The 19,857-nt window shown below is 39.1% G+C and overlaps 1 protein-coding gene and 1 long non-coding RNA gene across 7 annotated transcripts in view; both read left to right on the plus strand.

Annotated features, from left to right (window-relative positions):
- The first annotated feature begins 106 nt into the window (after positions 1 to 106).
- Positions 107 to 19,857, plus strand: part of LOC145442861 (uncharacterized) — a 65,713-nt gene continuing 45,962 nt past the window's right edge. Inside the window, exon 1 of the mRNA XM_080320891.1 lies at positions 107 to 1,374. Within this exon, the coding sequence (XP_080177017.1) occupies positions 1,297 to 1,374 (78 nt within the window). The 5' untranslated portion in view covers positions 107 to 1,296. The remainder of the gene's footprint in view (positions 1,375 to 19,857) is intronic.
- Positions 3,095 to 11,244, plus strand: LOC145442955 (uncharacterized). 6 transcript variants are annotated; one of them, XR_013916206.1, is made up of 6 exons: positions 3,095 to 5,761; positions 6,319 to 6,425; positions 6,574 to 6,652; positions 7,740 to 7,855; positions 8,067 to 8,173; positions 10,898 to 11,244. It is a non-coding gene; the product is annotated as an uncharacterized LOC145442955 (long non-coding RNA). The 6 variants fall into 6 exon arrangements; XR_013916209.1 differs by lacking the exon at positions 6,574 to 6,652 and having other exon boundaries at positions 3,098 to 4,217; positions 4,740 to 5,761; XR_013916208.1 differs by lacking the exon at positions 6,574 to 6,652 and having other exon boundaries at positions 3,099 to 4,466; positions 4,740 to 5,761.

The following is a 19,857-nucleotide window of genomic DNA, read 5'->3' on the forward strand; positions in this document are numbered from 1 at the left end:
ATTTATGTAGCCTACAGCAAATCGTTGCATTACTTGAATTTGCCCGAGGGCGTGTTGATTACAAATATGTGAAAGCTGACAAATATCGTCATAAGTGTTGTATGGAAGTACGCTACGGGAGCTGAGCCTTCTGATCTGGCTGGGAATTAATTCAGATGCATACGCATCATATGTTTTCAACGTACTAGCCAAAGGAAATGATGGGACTAGAATATGGAGGTCGCGTCTATAAATCGGGTCGAGCAGGTGCCAGTGAAGAAATCGTGCCAGCAATTTCACAACAGGTTAACCAGCGGAGACGCGCAGCCTCGCCACCATAGAAATTCATTTGTGCAACTAGCGTGCAATGGCGATAGTTGTAATTTTGTTTTAGCTGCAGCTCCTTTACGGTGGCTTTCTGAAGGAAGTGGCAGCGGCCAACATTTTGTCTCGCTTTTATCATTAATTTGAGACCACGTCATATTTAGAGTGCAGTTGCCCTTTAAACATGGTCGTTTTTAACCCAGATTTAAAAAAAAAAATAACACCTGAAAATACAATTCAGTGATTCGTGCGAGTGCAAGACGAATGTTTGATTGTGTTTTTAGCATTCAAGAAATATTTTTACGATAAAAAATTCACCGAGAGGACTTCATGTCATAGTACGTTCAACAGGGCAACAACCGCTAGACCTGTCCCACATTCTAGTCAATGTTAACCGTATATAGGCAATTCTGAGCAACAAGGGGATGTGGAAAATTGCCCTAAAATCGAAGACACTACCACACGGTCTCAGGGTAAACACTTAATTTGGTAGGTTTCAGTTCCACCGATTCCATCGATAATGCCACCAGATTGTCCCCTCAGCGATATTTTGATTCAATCTCATTATAGTAGACTTAAGTCATGCTAATTCCCGGGGTTGTAACCAAGTCACATTGTTCAGAGTCACAAGTAAATATCATCATTTTCAATTCACCGCCTAGTCAACTCCGAGTCCAAGTCAGAGCGTCGAGTCCGAGTTATAGTGTTGTGACTATTCCGATTCCAAATCATGGTGTTCTTTGTTCAGTACCGAGTTCAAGTCATATTCAACCCACTTTTTTACAACTTCGCTCAATGTTTTCTTGTTTAGAAAATATGTACGAAATAAACTGCATATACGACGCTAGAAAAAAATATATCTAAATGATCTATTGGTTTCCAGACTAGGTTTGTTCATCTTTTTGATGGCTTAAATCCACTCATTCGCTGGAGGCCGGGACAACCAACAATCATAGCTCAGCATTCATTTATAGCCGTATGGCGTATATGTAAATGCTGACGAAAGTGAAGCAAACGATGGATACTTGGACAACCAACAGGGGGATGTCAATTTCGCTGTTCTTTGCCCCAGTGAGACGATTTTAAATTACGTTTTACAAAATGGGTGAACCGTGGCTACTGTAACCGTAACTGAAATAGCTAATACTGTAGCGGCTCTACAACGCGCTCTCGTCGAAGTGTTGATTGTTTGATTGCCAATTGTGAATGCGTCCGCGTCCCTTTTCAATGCGTGCATGATGATGCGTTTTCTGGTGCAGTTACTAACTTCGCTCGCAATAAACGGAGCTCACGCTTCATTGGTGACCCGACAGGCAGGAACGTATTCCTGCACTACGAGCATGGATCAGCAAGCAGGCAATCAGAACACGGTAGATGTTAAGCTCTCAACTTTTTGGGCAGCGAGGAACCACGAGTTTGGTTTCGACAGGCCGAAGCACAGTTCGCCTTGAAAGGAGTTACTGCGGATGAAACCAAATTTTATTACGTAGTTTCAGCTTTAGATCAGGCCACAGCAAAACGGCTGATAGAACTATTGGACAATACTCTACGGGCAGAGAAGTACAACACAAGTAAAAGCAGGTTGTTACAGTCTTTTGCCTTGCCTCCACCAGAGCGAGCTGCACGTCTGTGAAATGTCACCTCTTGTCGACAGAAAACCGACAGATGATGGACGAAATGCTCGCACTGTCAGGAGATCATCACCCCCGCTTACTTTCAAACACTTATTCTTGAAGCACATGCCGGAAAACATACGGATAGTGCTGGCAGAAGAGGATGTAGATAACCCCCGAGACTTGGCTCAGCAGGCCGATCAAATGTGGCTATCGATATCCAGCGATTACAATATTACTAAATTGAGTAAGACAAAACCGACCGTTCCTAATAAGATTGAGCCGGCTTCAAACTTTTGCTTCTATCATCGACGATTTGGCAAGAAAGCATGACAATGCTGCCGTCCCTGTGCTTGGCAACAGGAAAACAACAAAGTCGGTTGTCCGCAGTAAACGGGGCAACCGGCAAAAAATTATCTTACTTGCAAGATTTGAGGTCTAACTTCCTTTTTCTTGTCGCCACCTGGGCGGAAGTGAGCGTTTTCCCACCCACCAGGCTCTAACACAAAACCTCTGGTCCGCTGCTTACGACCGCGAACGGAAGCATCATACGTACTTACGGGACCAAGCGTATTTCTTCAGTTTCCCCGTCTGGCAAATATGGTTGGGAATTCTCCTTGGCTGACGTGTCCCAGCCGTTGCTGGGAGCAGATTTCCTTGAAGCGCAAGATTTGCTGGTTGATGTTAAACACCATCGCCTTATTCATTTGCATTCCCTACACTGTAAACGAAAATGGTGTGTTTTGGCAATTCACACCCTAGCGTAGGGTGTGTTTTGGGTCATCACACCTATTGGGTACTGAATTTGTCATTTACACCTAAGCTATTGGTGGAAATGAGCCAAACACACCCCTAAACACATATAACTCAAGATATACACCCAAAGCATTGGCATTTGGGGTAAATTGTTAAAGATTACACTTTTTGTCAGACAAATATGAAGTTTGGGATTCAATCCGCGCTAGCCGCTTCCACAAAACTTGACTGTTGAAGTTTTAAGTCTGTGTCGGTCAGAAGCCTGGTTAAGCAGGCAGGGGTGCGGCAAGTCTGCATTCTTGTTAAAAATTCAGTCGAATCATTGTATACTGATCATTGTATGGGCACTTGAGAACTTCTCTGCTGTGTCTAACTGTAGGTCGTGTCGGACATTTTCTCTTTGGGTTTAAATTATCCACCGAAAATGCGTGTTTTCGCCCACTTTATTGTTGTCCGTGTCTTTAAGGCTTCTTGGGTAGGCTTCGGCAATGTTCCATTGTTCAGTTTTTATGGATTTAACCCGGTTCGATCAAGTAAATTCGCCTACGCAGATAGTTTCAGCTTCAGTGACAAATAAGAATTCGTTGTATAACATTCGTGTGCTACATTGACATGAATGAATAATAGCTAAGTCTGCAATATCATATTGTAATTCACATTTATCGTGCACTGCGGTACTCTTACTTTGGCTGAAATTTCACCCTGTCTACTATAGTGTGACCGATGTATCTCAAGTGTGTCGCAAAAATACGACACATTATGAAGTTGTCACGATACTGGTTTATAATTTCTTTCATGTCACGTCAAATGCACAATTGTACATTGTACGTAGCCTATATGTACAAAATATATCGGGCCTATTCCGCACAGCATTAGTGTATAACCACAATATAATGCAGGTTAAGGGTATTTAGAGCTGGGAATACTAGAAGGAGTTAAATTTCAGCCACAAACTTATATGAGCAGTACGCAATATGGGCGTAGCAAGAATTCAAATTAGAATGGAACACCAGGTTACGTCACGGAACAATCATTGAATTGGGCGAAAGAGGGACTAAATTGGGCAAAGTTTCCTGGTTATTTTCATATCTATATTGATGTGTTATTCACTATTTGGTAGCTTTATGAATTGCACACTAAGCCTAACCGACAATTCGCATAAAGCTTTCGGATCGTATCAATGGTTCGATCTATGAAGATAAATTTAGTACTGCAAGACTTTTTGAAGCTTATGATGCAATCTGCAGCTTCACAGCTATCAAATCCATATTTCCGATAAATCAATTATAGTATACATACAAATATTCCGGAGATCCTTAACTTCAATATAGTTATTACATCAGTGAGTCAATTGTCACATCATAATGGAATATACAAACCGTCGTCACCAGAACAGCTGCTGCTATGTTTGGCTACAGCCATGTAAAATGTTTCGTTATATACCGTATTTCCGCGCTTAAGAGACCAGACTGGCTATCGACTGACCGTATTAGTCGTCGTGAATCTGTGAAGAAAGCCTCTTTCGATATTGAAAATATCTGGATGGTGAGTTACATTTCGTATCTGTACTATTGTAGTATAGAACATTTGTTCCGTTGCGTTTCCAGTACAGATCCGATTCCTGTTACTCAGTGTCGCAGCTGTACTGAACAGAATTATATGTAGCAAGTTGGAATTTTAAACGTACCGGTAGTGACGATACATTGAATTCACATAAATTGTTGTATCACCAGTACCGATACCAATCTCCAAGACACAGTAGCTCAATGTCTCTAATGGAGATACTGTTGACAGGTCCAGCATTAGCTATGATTATAAACTACGGTAATTTGGGTTTGTGCGACATCGTTTGTAAGTGCATTGAGAAAAAAATCGACTCGATTGTCGTTATATTGATTACCAAAGCACATCACGACCTGTTTAAGTGTAAAGGGTAGCCTACCACTGACTATGCAGAGCTATGTTTATATAGGCCTATCACCCTGTCATTATCACTGAGCTATATACACATTATATATTATGTTATGTTATGGTAGGAAGGTAAACATATTATCTATTCTACTTCAGACTTGCATGGGCAAAGATCGCAAATTTGGGGCTCTTGAAGAATGAAATTATCGATTTCTCCTCACGAGAATACAAGTGTAACATACAAACAGCAGAGGGCTGAAGCATATGAAGCAATGGTATCTGAGGTGAGCAATGGACATTTGATGAAAGCTTTCGATCCCCGTAAATAGGGGCCAGTAAATGTTATTGATATTATGACATGGGTGAAAATATGACGATGCTATATTGCTATCACTATAAATATGAGAGACTTGACTGGGAACAGGCTTACCTCATTGAACATATTTTGCAGTGGCCAACTCAGACTATCTGTTAAGAGTATGTGACCCATCAACCAGACTACTTCTTTTGAAACTACTTCTCTGAGTTCTGTTCATATATTTATTTTAATTTGAAGCAGCTTGACATGGATTTGACATAGCCACTTCTATATGCTTGTCAATGAGTAGAAATTGACATCTATTGCTTGAGTAGCAATGCGCACTACTGCGGTCAACTCGGTGTGCAACAATGCACGGATTAGCTGGGTCTTCAGTGTTTTGACCAATATGAAGAGGCAAACATAGCCTTGCCAAAGTTTATCAAACTATCCTTTCGGTCAATATAAACAAATCATAATATATGCACTTCTTGACTCATGATATGACATACACACGATCTGTGCATATGCACAAATCTGCTTTTTGTTAGATTCAAGGACTGATTGCTATTAGTAGCAGACTATTACTCTGTGAATGTGAAATCAAATATGTTGTTGGTGAGTAATATACTATGCGTAGGATAGTTACAAAATTGTACTTTAACTCGCTTATTTACAAGCATAAAGCAAGTCAAGGCTACAACATCAGTACACATTTCGGATGTCGTGGGCCTTTCGAATCCAATCCAAATTGTCAACTAAACGTTTACCGTATGCCTCATGGTTATTTTTTCAATTTTATGATGCTGCTATACAAGCTAATATCATGGAATTTCAACCAAATCGTAAAGGATCGTTATCAAACAGCTTATATTCCAAGGTAATCATTATCATTCAGCTAATTTGCAAATTTCCATGTATAGGCTAAGGCAGTGGTTCCCAACGTGGGCGATATCGCCCCCGGGGGCGATTTGGCGGTCTAGGGGAGCGAAAATGACGAAGGGGGCGAAAATAGGAAGGGGCGATAGGGGGGCGATGACGCGTCAAAACGGCTGACCTTTTTTTTTTAGTCAACCCACGGAAATTTAGTTACAAAAGTGTGTCAAATTAGACATCGAGCCGAAAATTTGACCTTTTTTTTTAGTCAACCCGCCGGTGATTACAGTTTGTATGCCCAATTTTCGGTACACAAAATTTTGGGGGCGATGATCGGTGTTGACCTTGAAAAGGGGGCGATGGGTCGAAAAAGGTTGGGAACCACTGGGCTAAGGCAAGTCAAGGTTTCCTAATCAGACCTGTATCTGCGGTCGCTTTGAATCCATTCTGAAAGTCAATATTGCCCAACTAGAAAACGTTTCGTGTTTTGGATTAATACCAAGTAGTCAAATTTAAATCAAGTCCATGCATCTCTTTCTCTGATTATTTTTTAAATTTTAGGATGCTGCTTAAAGACTGCATGCTCCAAGAGCAAGATTATATCACTGGAACTAACCGAGTTTAGGAGTATGCTGCGACAACTGAAAGACTCGTTATCAAGCCAGCAGGTATGACAACTTTGTTAACGACACCTGATGTCAACTTTCGTAGTCGCATATATGAAGTGAACCAAAGCAGAGATGGTCAAAGTTACTAGCGTTGCTACTCAAGTCTATGTAGAAATACCCCGTCAATTTATACTCGATTACTTTTTAGATGCAACAGTTCCAAATACAAGTCAAAACTACGTCAAGTGGAAGTAGAATACGAAATGTCGGAAAAATAGTCAAGTATGGTAAGTAGTTTTTCGGAAGTTTGTACTTTGAAAATTGCAATATGAATCTTCGCGACTAATATAAAATTACTAATGGCATATGACACTACTAACAGGAACAATCTTCAAAGATATATTCAGTTATTCCTGGCACAGGTGGTGTTGCTAGACTTGGACAACTAGATATTCCAGTTGTCTAATTATACTAATTGAAGCTATTCTAATTTGTGAAATGTTTCTATGCTCTAATTCTAATTCTAATCGAATTTATGAAATCTTTCTATGATCTACGGTAATTTTAATTCTAATCTAATGTCTGGGTTTCCTGAAAAGGCTACAGGAGAACCGTAGAATGCGAGACGAGCCAAACTTGCGGTGCAGGAGGGGTGTTCAAAAATGACTTTTTATTCTCAAATTCTACTCGCTACTTGATAAAATTGTTAGGTTACCTTATTGAAGCTTGCGCACTAAGTTTGGTTTGATTCCAACCAGCAGCCGCATTGCTACTGGAGAAGAAAGTTTTTTTAATTTATTATATTAAAATGAGTCAAAATTTTCTGTTCACCCATGAAATTGTTGTCTATAAACGATGCCCACCAAATTTGCCACAATTCAAACCAGCCGGAGCGGAGTTACTGATGTCGAAAAATTTGGATTTGAATAAAATAATATTTACGGTGGGCACAACTGTAATAAATGATTATAGAATCGGTCACCGTAAAAATACTATTATATTAAAATCCAATATTTTTCAACGGCAATAACTCCGCTTCCACTAGTTGGAATCGAGCCAAATCGGTTGAGCAATGTTTCTATAGAAAACCTAACAATGGGGTGAACAGAAAATTTCAAATCTTCTTTTATTCATTTTCATATAATAAATAAAAAACTTTCTTCTCCTGTAGCAATGCGGCTGCTGGTTGGAATCGAACCAAATTTGGTGTGCAGGCTTAAATTAGGTAACCTTACAATTTTATCAAGTAGCCAGTACGATTCGAGAAAAAAATCCACTTTTGAAGACCCCCAGCGCACATATAAGATGAGTTTAGAATCCAATCCAAATTGTCAACTAAACGTTTATACCTCATGGTTATTATTTCAATTTTAGGATGCTACTATACAAGATCATGTCAGGGCATTTCAACCAAGTCGACGTCGCATTGAACCATAAAACCGTATGCTGCGAAACAGTGATGGATCTTTATCAACAGCAGATATTGCAAGGTAATCATTAGCATCCAGCTAATTTGCTAATTTCCATGTATAAGGCAAGTCACGGTTTTCTAATCAGACCTGTATCTGCGGTCGCTTTGAATCCATTCTGAAAGTCAATATTGCCCAACTAGAAAACGTTTCGTGTTTTTGCATTAATACCAAGTAGTCAAATTTAAATCAAGTCCATGCATCTCTTTCTCTGATTTTCTTCTAATTTTAGGATGCTGCTTAAAGACTGGATGCTGCAAGAGCAAGATTATATCATAGGAACTAACCGAGTTTAGGAGTTTGCTGCGAAAACTGAAAGACTCGTTATGAAGCCAGCAGGTATGACAACTTTGGTAATGACTAGGGCAATTTTTTTTGACCTAAAACATGGAAGATTTTGACCTAAAAAATCTAAATTTTGACCTTTTTTGACTTGAAAAAACTGAAATTTGACCAAATTTTGACCTCACGTATGCAAATTAGGTGTTTTCGCATATAATGTTAAAATTGTACTACCTATCTTCATTTCTGGTTGGAACTGTCTTTCCTTACAAAGTAGATTGGGCTGAAAAAACGTTTTTGGCTCAAAAACTGACAGATTTTTACATGAAAAACTAGTATTTTAACGAAATCTGGCCCTATGAAGAATTCCAGTAGCTACATTTCGTATTCTGGTGGAAATAATTAAAATTTGTTGTAGTACAACGAAAGATCCTTTCCTACATTCTCGGGTAGAAAGTATCTGTCCTTACTACGTAGCTTGCCAAGAACGGAGAAAGAACGTTCAACAGCAGCATTTGTTGGCTGACAACACTCAAGTTGTGTGCACACTGCTGGTGACAAACCGTGTTGCTTCATTCTGACAATGTTGTCTATATCACAATTTTTAAGCTTGCGCTTCTTGATATAAGAACCATGCAATGTCCAAGCATTCTTGCTTCAGCTAGGATATTGTGGTACGTTGACCATAAAACCATGTCCATATTTGTTTCATTTGACCCTTTATGATTCACAATGAGCAGACGATGGTCCGTTTACAACGGTAGGCCTATAAAGTAGGCTACAAGCTGTAAAATATCAAATGATAAGTTCACCGACAGCGCAAAATCTGCGATACAAACGAAATGCAGAGGTCAAAAAATGTTTGACTTTGTAAACAATTTTGACAAATTTTGTAAACAATTTTGACAAATTTTGACCTAACGCTACAATTTTGACCTAATTTTGACTTTTTTTGACATGTCAAAAAAAATTGCCCTAGTAATGACACCTGATGTCAACTTTCGTAGTCGCATCTATGAGGTAAACCAAAGCAGAGATGGTCAAAGTTACCAGCGTTGCTACGATGGTCAAAGTTACCAGCGTTGCTACTCAAGTCGATGTAGAAATACCAACTTCAATTTATACTCGATTACAAGTAGATGCAACAGTTCCCAATACAAGTCAAAACTACGCCAAGTGGAAGTAGAATACGAAATGTTGGAAAAATAGTCAAGTATGGTACGCAGATTTTCAGAGGATTCTACCTTGAAAATTGCGATATGAATCTTCGCGACTAATATAAAATTACTAATGGCATATGACACTACTAACAGCAAGAATCTTCAAAAACATATTCAGTTATTTCTGATATAGGCGGTGTTGCTAGTATTCTAGTTGTCTAATTATCCTAATTGAAGCTATTCTAATTTGTGAAACGTTTTTATGCTCTAATTCCAATTCTAATCGAATATATGAAATCTTTCTATGGTCTATTTTTAAGTCTAATCTAATGCCCGGTTTTCCTGGGTACGTTACAGAAGAACTGTCTAGTGCGAAACAAGCCATGCTTGCTGTGCAGCAGGGGTGTTAAAAATGAATCTTTATTCTTAAATTCTTCTGGCTACTTGGTAAAATTGTTGGATTACGGAATTGAAGCCTGCACACCAAATTTGGTTCAATTCCAACCAGTAGCCACATTGCTACAGGAGAAGAAAGTTATTTTATTTATTATTTAAAAATTAGTAAAAAAATTCAAAATTTTCTGTTCACCCATGAAATTGTAAGGTTGTCTATAGAAACGATGCCCACCAAATTTGCCTCAAATCAAACCAACCTAAGCGGAGTTATTGATTTCGAAAAATTTGGATTTGAATAAAATAGTATTTACGGTGGGCACAACAGTCATAAATGATTAAAGAATCGTTCACCGTAAATACTATTTTATCCAAATCCAAAATTTTGTGACGGCAATAACTCCGCTTCCACTGGTTGGAATTGAGCCAAATCGGTTGAGCATTGTTGCTATAGACAACCTAACAATTTAATGGGGTGAACAGAAAATTTTAAATCTTTTTTCGTTCATTTTCATATAATAAATAAAAAACTTTCTTCTCCTGTAGCAATGCGGCTACTGGTTGGAATCAAACCAAATTTGGTGTGCAGGCTTCAATTAGGTAACCTAACAATTTTATCGAGTAGCCAGTAGATTTGAAAGAAAAAGTCATTTTTGAACACCCCTACTGTACAGTAGAAATTTGCTGTTCTCATGCACATAAGATGAATTATGATTTGATGATAACGGAGTTTGATTCAACTTTTGGCGATTTCAGTAATTCTAATTCTAATCTAATTTGAAAAAAACTGTTAGGTAGAATTATAATTTTAATCTAATTTCCAACTGTGTAGCTCAAATTTTAATTCTACTCTAATTCGAAAAAAACTTGTAGTTGTAATATAATTCCAATCCAATTTGGAAAAAGGGAACGTTTTCTAGTTGTCCAAGTCTGCCTGTTACATGCGGTTAGCATGAAAACTATCCATCAATTTCCATATTTTCGATGCCTAATTGCCCACACATACAGTGATCGTGTGTGAACATGTTTCCTATAGCGGTAAGTTCACCCTATCGGACCACAGTCTGTGCTGCAATTCCTTAGCAAGTGTAACATCTGATTTTTTGTAAGTACTTTGTGAAAATATATATACTTTGTAATGGCTTCTATTTTTGTGGTCGTTCATTAAGTTATGCATGTTAGCATATGTGCCTGTTATTTGGGCTGTGAATATGCATTTTGATTTCAGGATGATGCCACAAGATCTCAGCCTTCGCCGTACAAGAGTGTTTTTCGGAAACCTGGAGGAGGCGACTTCCCAATATTACATGGGCAATGTTCTTCGAGTAGTATTTTCAGTGAATTTTTTTCTCCGTCGCTGGGATCTCTGTTTTTGTGATTTCGCGAAATATGTTTCCATTTTATGTTATTATGGTTCAATTGATATCGAATATATGCAATCAAGAAAGTTTATTTGCAATAGCGTGCCATTTGGAAGAAGATGCAGGATTTCAAGTGGGGTGTATATATTGAAATTCCGCCTCAATCAATTCTAATGGCTAGGGTGAGATATCCGATATACACCGCAAGGAATGGGGTGGATTCTGGTCATTCACACCGGCAGGGTTACGTAAGTTCTGTTTTCGTGTACCACCTTTTGGGGTGTATATAACCACTCTTTTCGCTTAGAGTGTAAACAGCGTTCCTCTTGGTCGAGACTATAAGAGAACCAGCGCCACTAGTGGTTGCGCTTTTAGAAGGCGTTGTTTTTTTATGGCTGTAATGTAAAGTCTAAAACGAAAAAAAGAAATTGAGAATATACACACACCAGCAATGAAAATCATACAGCGCAATCACAAATTATACTTCAATTTCGTTCTAATCTCTAGAAGTCGACGCAAGTATTCATCGGTTGCGATGTTTACTCAGGTTGAATCTCATCAAGACTCCAACGCTGTCCCTTGACAGCTAGCAATCGTTTGATGTCAGTCATGAGCTTTCCGATTGTCAAGTTTTTTTTCTCCATCAATGAGTCAATATAACATAGTATTGAACCTAATTGTGGTTTAACAACATCAATAGTCTGGAGCTGGCTGACGATCTTGTCAACTGTGTAGTGACATAGTTTTTCTTCCTGCTTCTTCTTACTCTTCGTATCATCGCGAAAATCATCGTCGTCTTTTAAAATACTCGCGGTGTTAAGATTTCGCAGGTTTCCTACCAACCTTCTGCTTGGGTTCAGTACGACTCGACTTTTTCGATTTCGCATTACAAAGTTGTTCAGCCGGCGGTATGACTATCTCCACCGTTGTCAATATGGTTATTTTTCAAAAAGTTACTGTTTTCCCGATTGGTGCAGATTTTGGGGTATCAGATACCGATAGCGTCTCCACAGAGCACGGTAACGTCACCACGGAAGTCGACGGTTTCTCAGTACTCGGCAATTCGGTGCTAACGGTTGCTTCGTCGTTCGATATACGCGGCGGCGTTGTCGCTAAGTTCGCGAGATCATTAATCACTCCTTCTCAAGCTAGTTCACCCGACATCACCCACGCCTGGACCGCTATATCTGGGTGATATGTCTGCATTTCGATCGCTGTCGTAGAGTTGCGTTTTGCGGATTCAAGTCCTAAATTAGGTGTCATCAGATCACCAGAATTAATCAGGTCGAAGATATCCGCATTCTCTTCAAATTGTGATTAGAACGCATTTGGTTGATGACCAAATTTATCAAGATTATCCATCTGAGCCTCGACCATTGTACAATAATTCAATCTAACTGCTCCAACCAACGTTTATGTCTGCGACAGCGAAGTATCACAATCGAATCGTGGTTATGTCTATTTATAGATTTAATTTTCACACGCTTACACAGATCCCTTCTTTTTAGGTGTTTGAGAGGTATATTTCACCATTTTAACACCTCGCGGTGTCATTCTCATGGTTTACATTTTCAGTTTATAGTTAAAAATACTCGGTATGTCTACTAGCGCGATTATTGAGAACTATTTTCTACACTATCATAACTTAACAACCCCCCCTTTGAGCAGACTTGGACACCTAGAAAATTTTCAGCAATTCCAAATTGGATTAGAATTAGATTACTGAATTTTCGCTCTAATTTAGTGAAATTATTCGCTCTAGTTTAGTGAAATTAGATCACTAGAATTATCTAGTTATCCAAGCATATACTTGGACAACTGTAAAATAATTATATCTAACTGCTCCAACCAACGTTTATGTCTGCGACAGCGAAGTATCACAATCGAATCGTGGTAATGTCTATTTATAGATTTAATTTTCACACGCTTACACAGATCCCTTCTTTTTAGGTGTTTGAGAGGTATATTTCACCATTTTAACACCTCGCGGTGTCATTCTCATTGTTTACCTTTTCAGTTTATAGTTAAATACTCGGTATGTCTACTAGCGCGATTATTGAGAACTATTTTCTACACTATCATAACTTAACAACTCTCCCTTTGAGCAGACTTGGACACCTAAGAAAATTTTCAGCATTTCCAAATTGGATTAGAATTAGATTACTGACATTTCGCTCTAATTTAGTGAAATTAGACGACTAGAATTATCTAGTTATCCAAGCATATACTTGGACAACTGGACTAGAATTATGTAGTTATCCAAGCATATACTTGGACAACCGGAAAATTTTCAGCTTTTCCAAATTAGATTAGAATTAGATTACTGACATTTTGCTCTAATTTAGTGAAATTAGACAACTAGAATTATCTAGTTGTCCAAGTCTTCCTTTGAGTGAAATGGGAAAATTCATCCACGGAGTACTAGATTTTTATGTACGTAGTCAAAACGTGAACCGTGTTCGAAATTGTGATTTCACCGCATTGGTTGACTGGATTCGATCATATGGTGTCGATTGGAAAGGAGTTTTTAGTGTCATAAGCGTTGTGGCGATGAAAAGCGACATACATTCAGTCGCGATGTACAGAGATTTAACAACTGACATCTTGAATACTCACAACGGCAGGGGTGGGCAAACGACGGTCCGCAGGCCGCATGCGGCCCTCCACACCGTTCTGTGCGGCCCGCGGGATTCTGGAGAAACTTATTAAAAATATTGATTGATAAAATGCGTACTAAAAATCAAATTAATGCAGGGACTTGATTAAACAGTTTCTTATACATTTCACCACGATAATTCCAAGGCAGTTGTTCCCAAACTGGAGGGCTCACCCCCATGGGGGCGTGAAAGCATCTGAAGGGAGGCGCGAAGCTGAGCTCAACTGAACAAAATTTTCGTACCCCGCTGCGATAAATCCATGATTACCACGGTCGAGTCACCGTCTCTGTTTGATGCAAAACCGACAACGTAAGAGTCCATCGATTTTGGGTACCCCCCCCCCCCAACCCAGCGCACTAGATATCTCCTGTTCCGTCCCCTACCGATCACTTTCTGTATCGATTCCACGCGATAGACATCGTCTTTTTTTAACGATGTCTTGTAATTCACTTTCGTGAAATGTTCCGCTAATCACGTCCCCGTTATAATCTCGGATGGTGTACGTAGCGGGACTCCCCCATTTTCGTGTGTGTACGTAAAATATCTCGCGAGTCCAAGACCCCGCTGTCCCTTTCTCGCAAACGTGGCACGTCGTGTGGTAATTCTGACTGGTTGATCGACAGATAGCTTGGGTGACACCGGAGGTCCGGTTCCGTTAAATCAGGGGTGGGCAAACTTTTTAGCTCGCGGGCCGCATTCAACATCGGAATTCATTCGCGGGCCGCACTATATAAAAGGAGATTATAAACCAAAACGCAATATTGGTATTTGATTATATAGTGAGGACATGGAGATAATATATGTGTTTATTCAAAACAAAACAAACATTGCTTTGATGATATCGTACACGCGAGATTTCATAGGCTGGTCGACCTCAATAACCAATTATCAAAACTATAGAGAGGAAGATTGGTTGTCCCGATTCTTGGAACAGGATTGAAATTTAAAACTGTAAGCAGCGATCTGTTCATAGATTTACTAATTCCACTTTTGGTTCAGTTCCAGGACACACAATGCTCACAGAAACCAATATATGGTCACTCTGCCAACGAAACCTGGACATGGAAACGGCTTACATGTTAGCTTCAAACACGCTTATACTATGTGTAGATAAAATATAAATGCCCCAATTCTACGCATACAGAGAACGAATTTACCCAAGACACGCGCGAATCGGTTTTTATAAGCACATCACTGAAATAATTAAAACTGGAGTGGCCAATCTGAAATCCCACTCGTGATCCGAATTATGTCAATCTCGTTCAGGATTTCTGTGATGTTTAGCAGTTGAAACCTTTCAAACCGTGTGGGCCTTGAGATCGGGTTGTCGCTCCAGAAATTAAACATAAAAGGGAATATTTGAAAATATGGTTGGCGGTACTAAACTTGAGTATTGCTTTCACAACTACATTCATTGCAGTGAAGAATTTATTAACTCGAAGACTTTTCGCGCGCCCCTTATCGAGAGTTAACGGCACAATAATAAGCATACAGAGAGAGATTCAAACGAAAACCAAAAAGGCAAAGTATGACGTAATAATACAATAATAAGAAATTACCACTAGGCAAAGTCAGCTGTACCGGTAGTCATAACAAGAGACGAGAGAAAATCAAATTATACTATAATACACGGAAGACAACACACAGACAAATAGCGGTATATATTAATGGGAAATTTTGAGATTATATCGAAACTCTTTCTGCCGACATAAATCCGGATTGGTCAATTTTAATATGGTTGACTCCAAGACAGACAGATGGAAGGCAGATCTGCATTTAGCAATCACAGTGAACATGCTGTCATTGTAATGACTGGCACACACCGGGTAGTTCATTAAATGTTGACCAATTGCAGAGTTGAACGCTGAGACCTGGTTATAGGAAGCAGAGTCAACCGCTTCCTTACACCGACGAACAAGTGCAGATCGATCGATAGGCTTGTTTACTGACCTAATCGATTTAGGCACATGTTGGTTCACTCGTTCAGCCAACCGCAAAGATGTGCGACCCACATACCGACTATCACAGTCGCATTGGAATTTATATACAATATTACTTTTTTGTAAAGCAGGGAGCACATCCTTGCGAGTTTGAGGCATGAGCGGCCTAGTCATGAACACCACTCGGGTATTTAGCATAAAATAGCACGATTGCACGATCACCAGTCTCTTTACTAATGTCCCCTTGAGTGAAACATTCAATATATGTGCCGATGCGCTGTATAATAATAGTTCATTACATCCACCTCCTTTTCCACGTAATGTCTTCATTGAGCTACTTGAAACTGCCACCCATTCGGTTGAATTTAGCTTAAACAACAACATGTATCTCCAAATAGATGGTTTGGCAATGGGGTCACCCCTTGGGCCTAGCTTGGCAAATATATTTGTTGGTTTCCAAGAAAGCAAACTTTTCTTAAATGTAATCAAACCGCGCATGTATGTTAGATATGTTGATGACACATTCGCAATTTTCGACAGTGAAGACGATTGCAATGTTTTCTTAGCTTCTCTAAACAACTTGCACGAGTCGCTAAACTTCACCATCGAAAAAGAGTCTGACGGCTCACTCGCCTTTCTCGACGTATTGGCGGAAAAGAGCAACCTCGGTTTCATTACTTCAGTATATAGGAAACCAACGTTTACCGGTCACTATATTCGCTGGGACTTATTTTGCCCTAAACAACGGAAATTAAATTTGATTTCGTCATTAGTTCACAGTGCGCTCAGGATATGCTCCGATGTTCGGCTCGTGGCGAAATTGATAAAATCAAATCCATGTTGATTGACAATGGGTATCCAGACTACGTAATTGAATCTGCCATCACAAAGAAAATGTCGCAATTCAAACAGCCGCGAATTCATGGACCAGACAAATGCCCTGTATACATACATCTCCCTTGGCTTGGGTCAGTGTCAGTCGGCTTTTCTAATCAAATCCGGTCATCAGTGCAATCGTGCTATTTTATGCTGAATACCCGAGTGGTGTTCATGACTAGGCCGCTCATGCCTCAAACTCGCAAGGATGTGCTCCCTGCTTTACAAAAAAGTAATATTGTATATAAATTCCAATGCCACTGTGATAGTCGGTATGTGGGTCGCACATCTTTGCGGTTGGCTGAACGAGTGAACCAACATGTGCCTAAATCGATTAGGTCAGTAAACAAGCCTATCGATCGATCTGCACTTGTTCGTCGGTGTAAGGAAGCGGTTGACTCTGCTTCCTATAACCAGGTCTCAGCGTTCAACTCTGCAATTGGTCAACATTAATGAACTACCCGGTGTGTGCCAGTCATTACAATGACAGTATGTTCACTGTGATTGCTAAATGCAGATCTGCCTTCCATCTGTCTGTCTCGGAGTCAACCATAATAAAATTGACCAATCCGGATTTATGTCGGCAGAAAGAGTTTCGATATAATCTCAAAATTTCCCATTAATATATACCGCGATTTGTCTGTGTGTTGTCTTCCGTGTATTATAGTATAATTTGATTTTCTCTCGTCTCTTGTTATGACTACCGGTACAGCTGACTTTGCCTAGCGTTAATTTTTTTATTATTGTATTATTACGTCATACTTTGCCTCTTTGGTTTTCGTTTGAATCTCTCTCTGTATGCTTATTATTGTGCCGTTAACTCTCGATAAGGGGCACACGAAAAGTCTTCGAGTTGATAAATTCTTTACTGCAATGAATGTAGTTGTGAAAGCAATACTCAAAAAGGAATATAAAAAGTATCTACCTTAGAACAGTGGTTATCAAACTTTTTAAGACACGCCCGCCCCCCTCATCATGGTGAAAGATTTCGCGCCCCCTTATCGTCATATCACAAAACGCAACCAGGTTGCTAACAAATATAACGGATAGTTTGATGGCATGGTAGCAGTGGTGGCCTTACGATTGGGGGGGCCCTAGGCGAAACTTCCGGGGCTCCCCCTTTTCTACATTATCGCAACGCTGAACAAAGCTTTTGTTGTACACCTCGTATGCACTGTTCCGGTACTACATTGTCTGTACTTCATGATAAAAACTTTAACCATAATAAATAATTATAATGCCATGCCAAAGTACAATAAACTACTTGTCATATTTGAAAATAAGTGACTCAAGTGAACTATAGCGCGTGTCGAGACCCACCTATTTAGAAGAATTATGGGATGTAGCATGACATAATAGTATACCAAGGCAACTGCACGCCAAATAGAACATATAAAAATAAATCCAGAAAGCTGTCGGCTGACACCACGTCAAGGTTTCAGCCAGGTGCTGGATTGGGCCTATCTTTTGTCTACGAAGAAGATTTTGTCGCATGATTAGGCACACAAGCAAAATGTGCGGCAACGTGGTACAACACCAGTAATACCACAGGAACACATCAGCACTGGTATAACCTGTGAAGAGCTAGTTCCACGGTCAGTAAGAACATAGCTTTCAATACAACATCCATTGTAATATAATATTTCTTCCACTCGAAGAATTTTCGGGTGCCACTTTTCAAGAGTTAACGGCACACCAAAGGGATTTAAACAGATTTAAAAGCAAAACTAAAAAGGCAAAGTATGATGCAAAAATCAAAATCACAAACCATGATATTCGCATTGTAACAATGGCAACAACAACAAACTTTGAAGTATACGGAAATACGGTACTATAGTAGCAGCGTAATTTGTAAATAAACAGTTACACCAACGAAACAACACGCACTAATGAGAAATTTGCAAGTTATAGAGAAAATCTTTTTGTCTGTAAGAACTTGCCTGGTTGGATTAAACCTAAAAAGCCACAAATAGCATAGACAAAAGACCACTACAATCAAATACCATATACGTATTTGAAAGCACCGTTACATCATTCAAGTCATAAGGCATTGTAGCAGATACTTGACTAGAGTAATTAGGAGATACTGATGTTACAAATTACAACATAACTTTTAAATGAGTGATACCAAACTCATCGTAGCTAATGAAATGTATGGTTGTCAACTGACGAGTGCGCCTTACTTAATATGCTGTTTACCGAGTCATATTTATATTGAACTGGTAGCCCATATGAAGAATGTAATGGTCAAAATTGACTTATGCAACACCTGATCTTAGGACAGATCTTGGTTGCAGTCAAATCTGTGGAAAGTTGCATTTCTTTTTCACTAAAGTTACACTAAAAAGGTACATTTATGGATAAGTTCCTTGAAATTATAAGGGTATGAGATACTCGAATCAATGCGTATCCAAGGCACTGTCGCAAAACTCAGTGTTAGCGCATTCGACAAAATCTATGGCCCGAAAAAATTGACCCAGTGGTAATATATTTTACGGCGGTCTAGCCTGAATGTACGTCAAATCTGAAATGACATCGAATTCAAACGACAGTGAGACAAGTGATCTATTTACATATAGTACCAAAATTTCCCAGTAAAAAGTGAGTTGCATGAAAAATCGAAAAGCTGCAAAAATTGCTTAAAAAATGAAGAAAAGTTGCAATATAAGATTCCTGCATACACTTAAAACACCATACTACATAACTTTTGAGTATTTAGGAAGCTTCCAACAAAACTTTTGAGTATTAAGGAAGAAATGAACAAATCATGACAACCCTGAGAATGGATTTCCATTCAGAAAAGGCCTAATTCACAACTAATATGTTGAGTCAGAATGGCTCAGTAAACAACAATATATAGGTTATAATAGCCTACATGCTTTCATTGGCTTTAAAAATGACTGTTTCCTTTGATATTTTGGATATTCAGGCTCAGTGTGGACTCGCTTCATTAGAAATTGACATATCATATGAAAGCTGGCATCAAGAGCTAGCAAGTAGAATCTCACACAAATAGAAAATTTTGATGCACTGAAATATACACTGCTGCCACTAGGAAGTATATATTCAGTAATAATTCATTCCATGTTAAAATATGACCTCATTGACATAAAATCGAAGTAAGCTCTTTAAACAAGCACAGAAATTCAATTATCGAAAACCGTTTACAGTACCATATTCTACATCGGTAGGCTTACATGTATTTTCACAGTTATTCGCAAAATGATAACTTCGCATAAATGTGTAAGGGGGGCCCTCATGAATTCAAAGTAATCTCTTTTAGCGGGTGCAGAAGGTTAATGATAGACTGTTTACGGTACCATATTCGACATCGGTACATATATATTTCACGGT

The sequence above is a fragment of the Botryllus schlosseri genome, chromosome 7, assembly GCF_051294905.1.
Source record: "Botryllus schlosseri isolate E-star chromosome 7, Bs_hap1, whole genome shotgun sequence".
Classification (NCBI taxonomy): domain Eukaryota; kingdom Metazoa; phylum Chordata; class Ascidiacea; order Stolidobranchia; family Styelidae; genus Botryllus; species Botryllus schlosseri.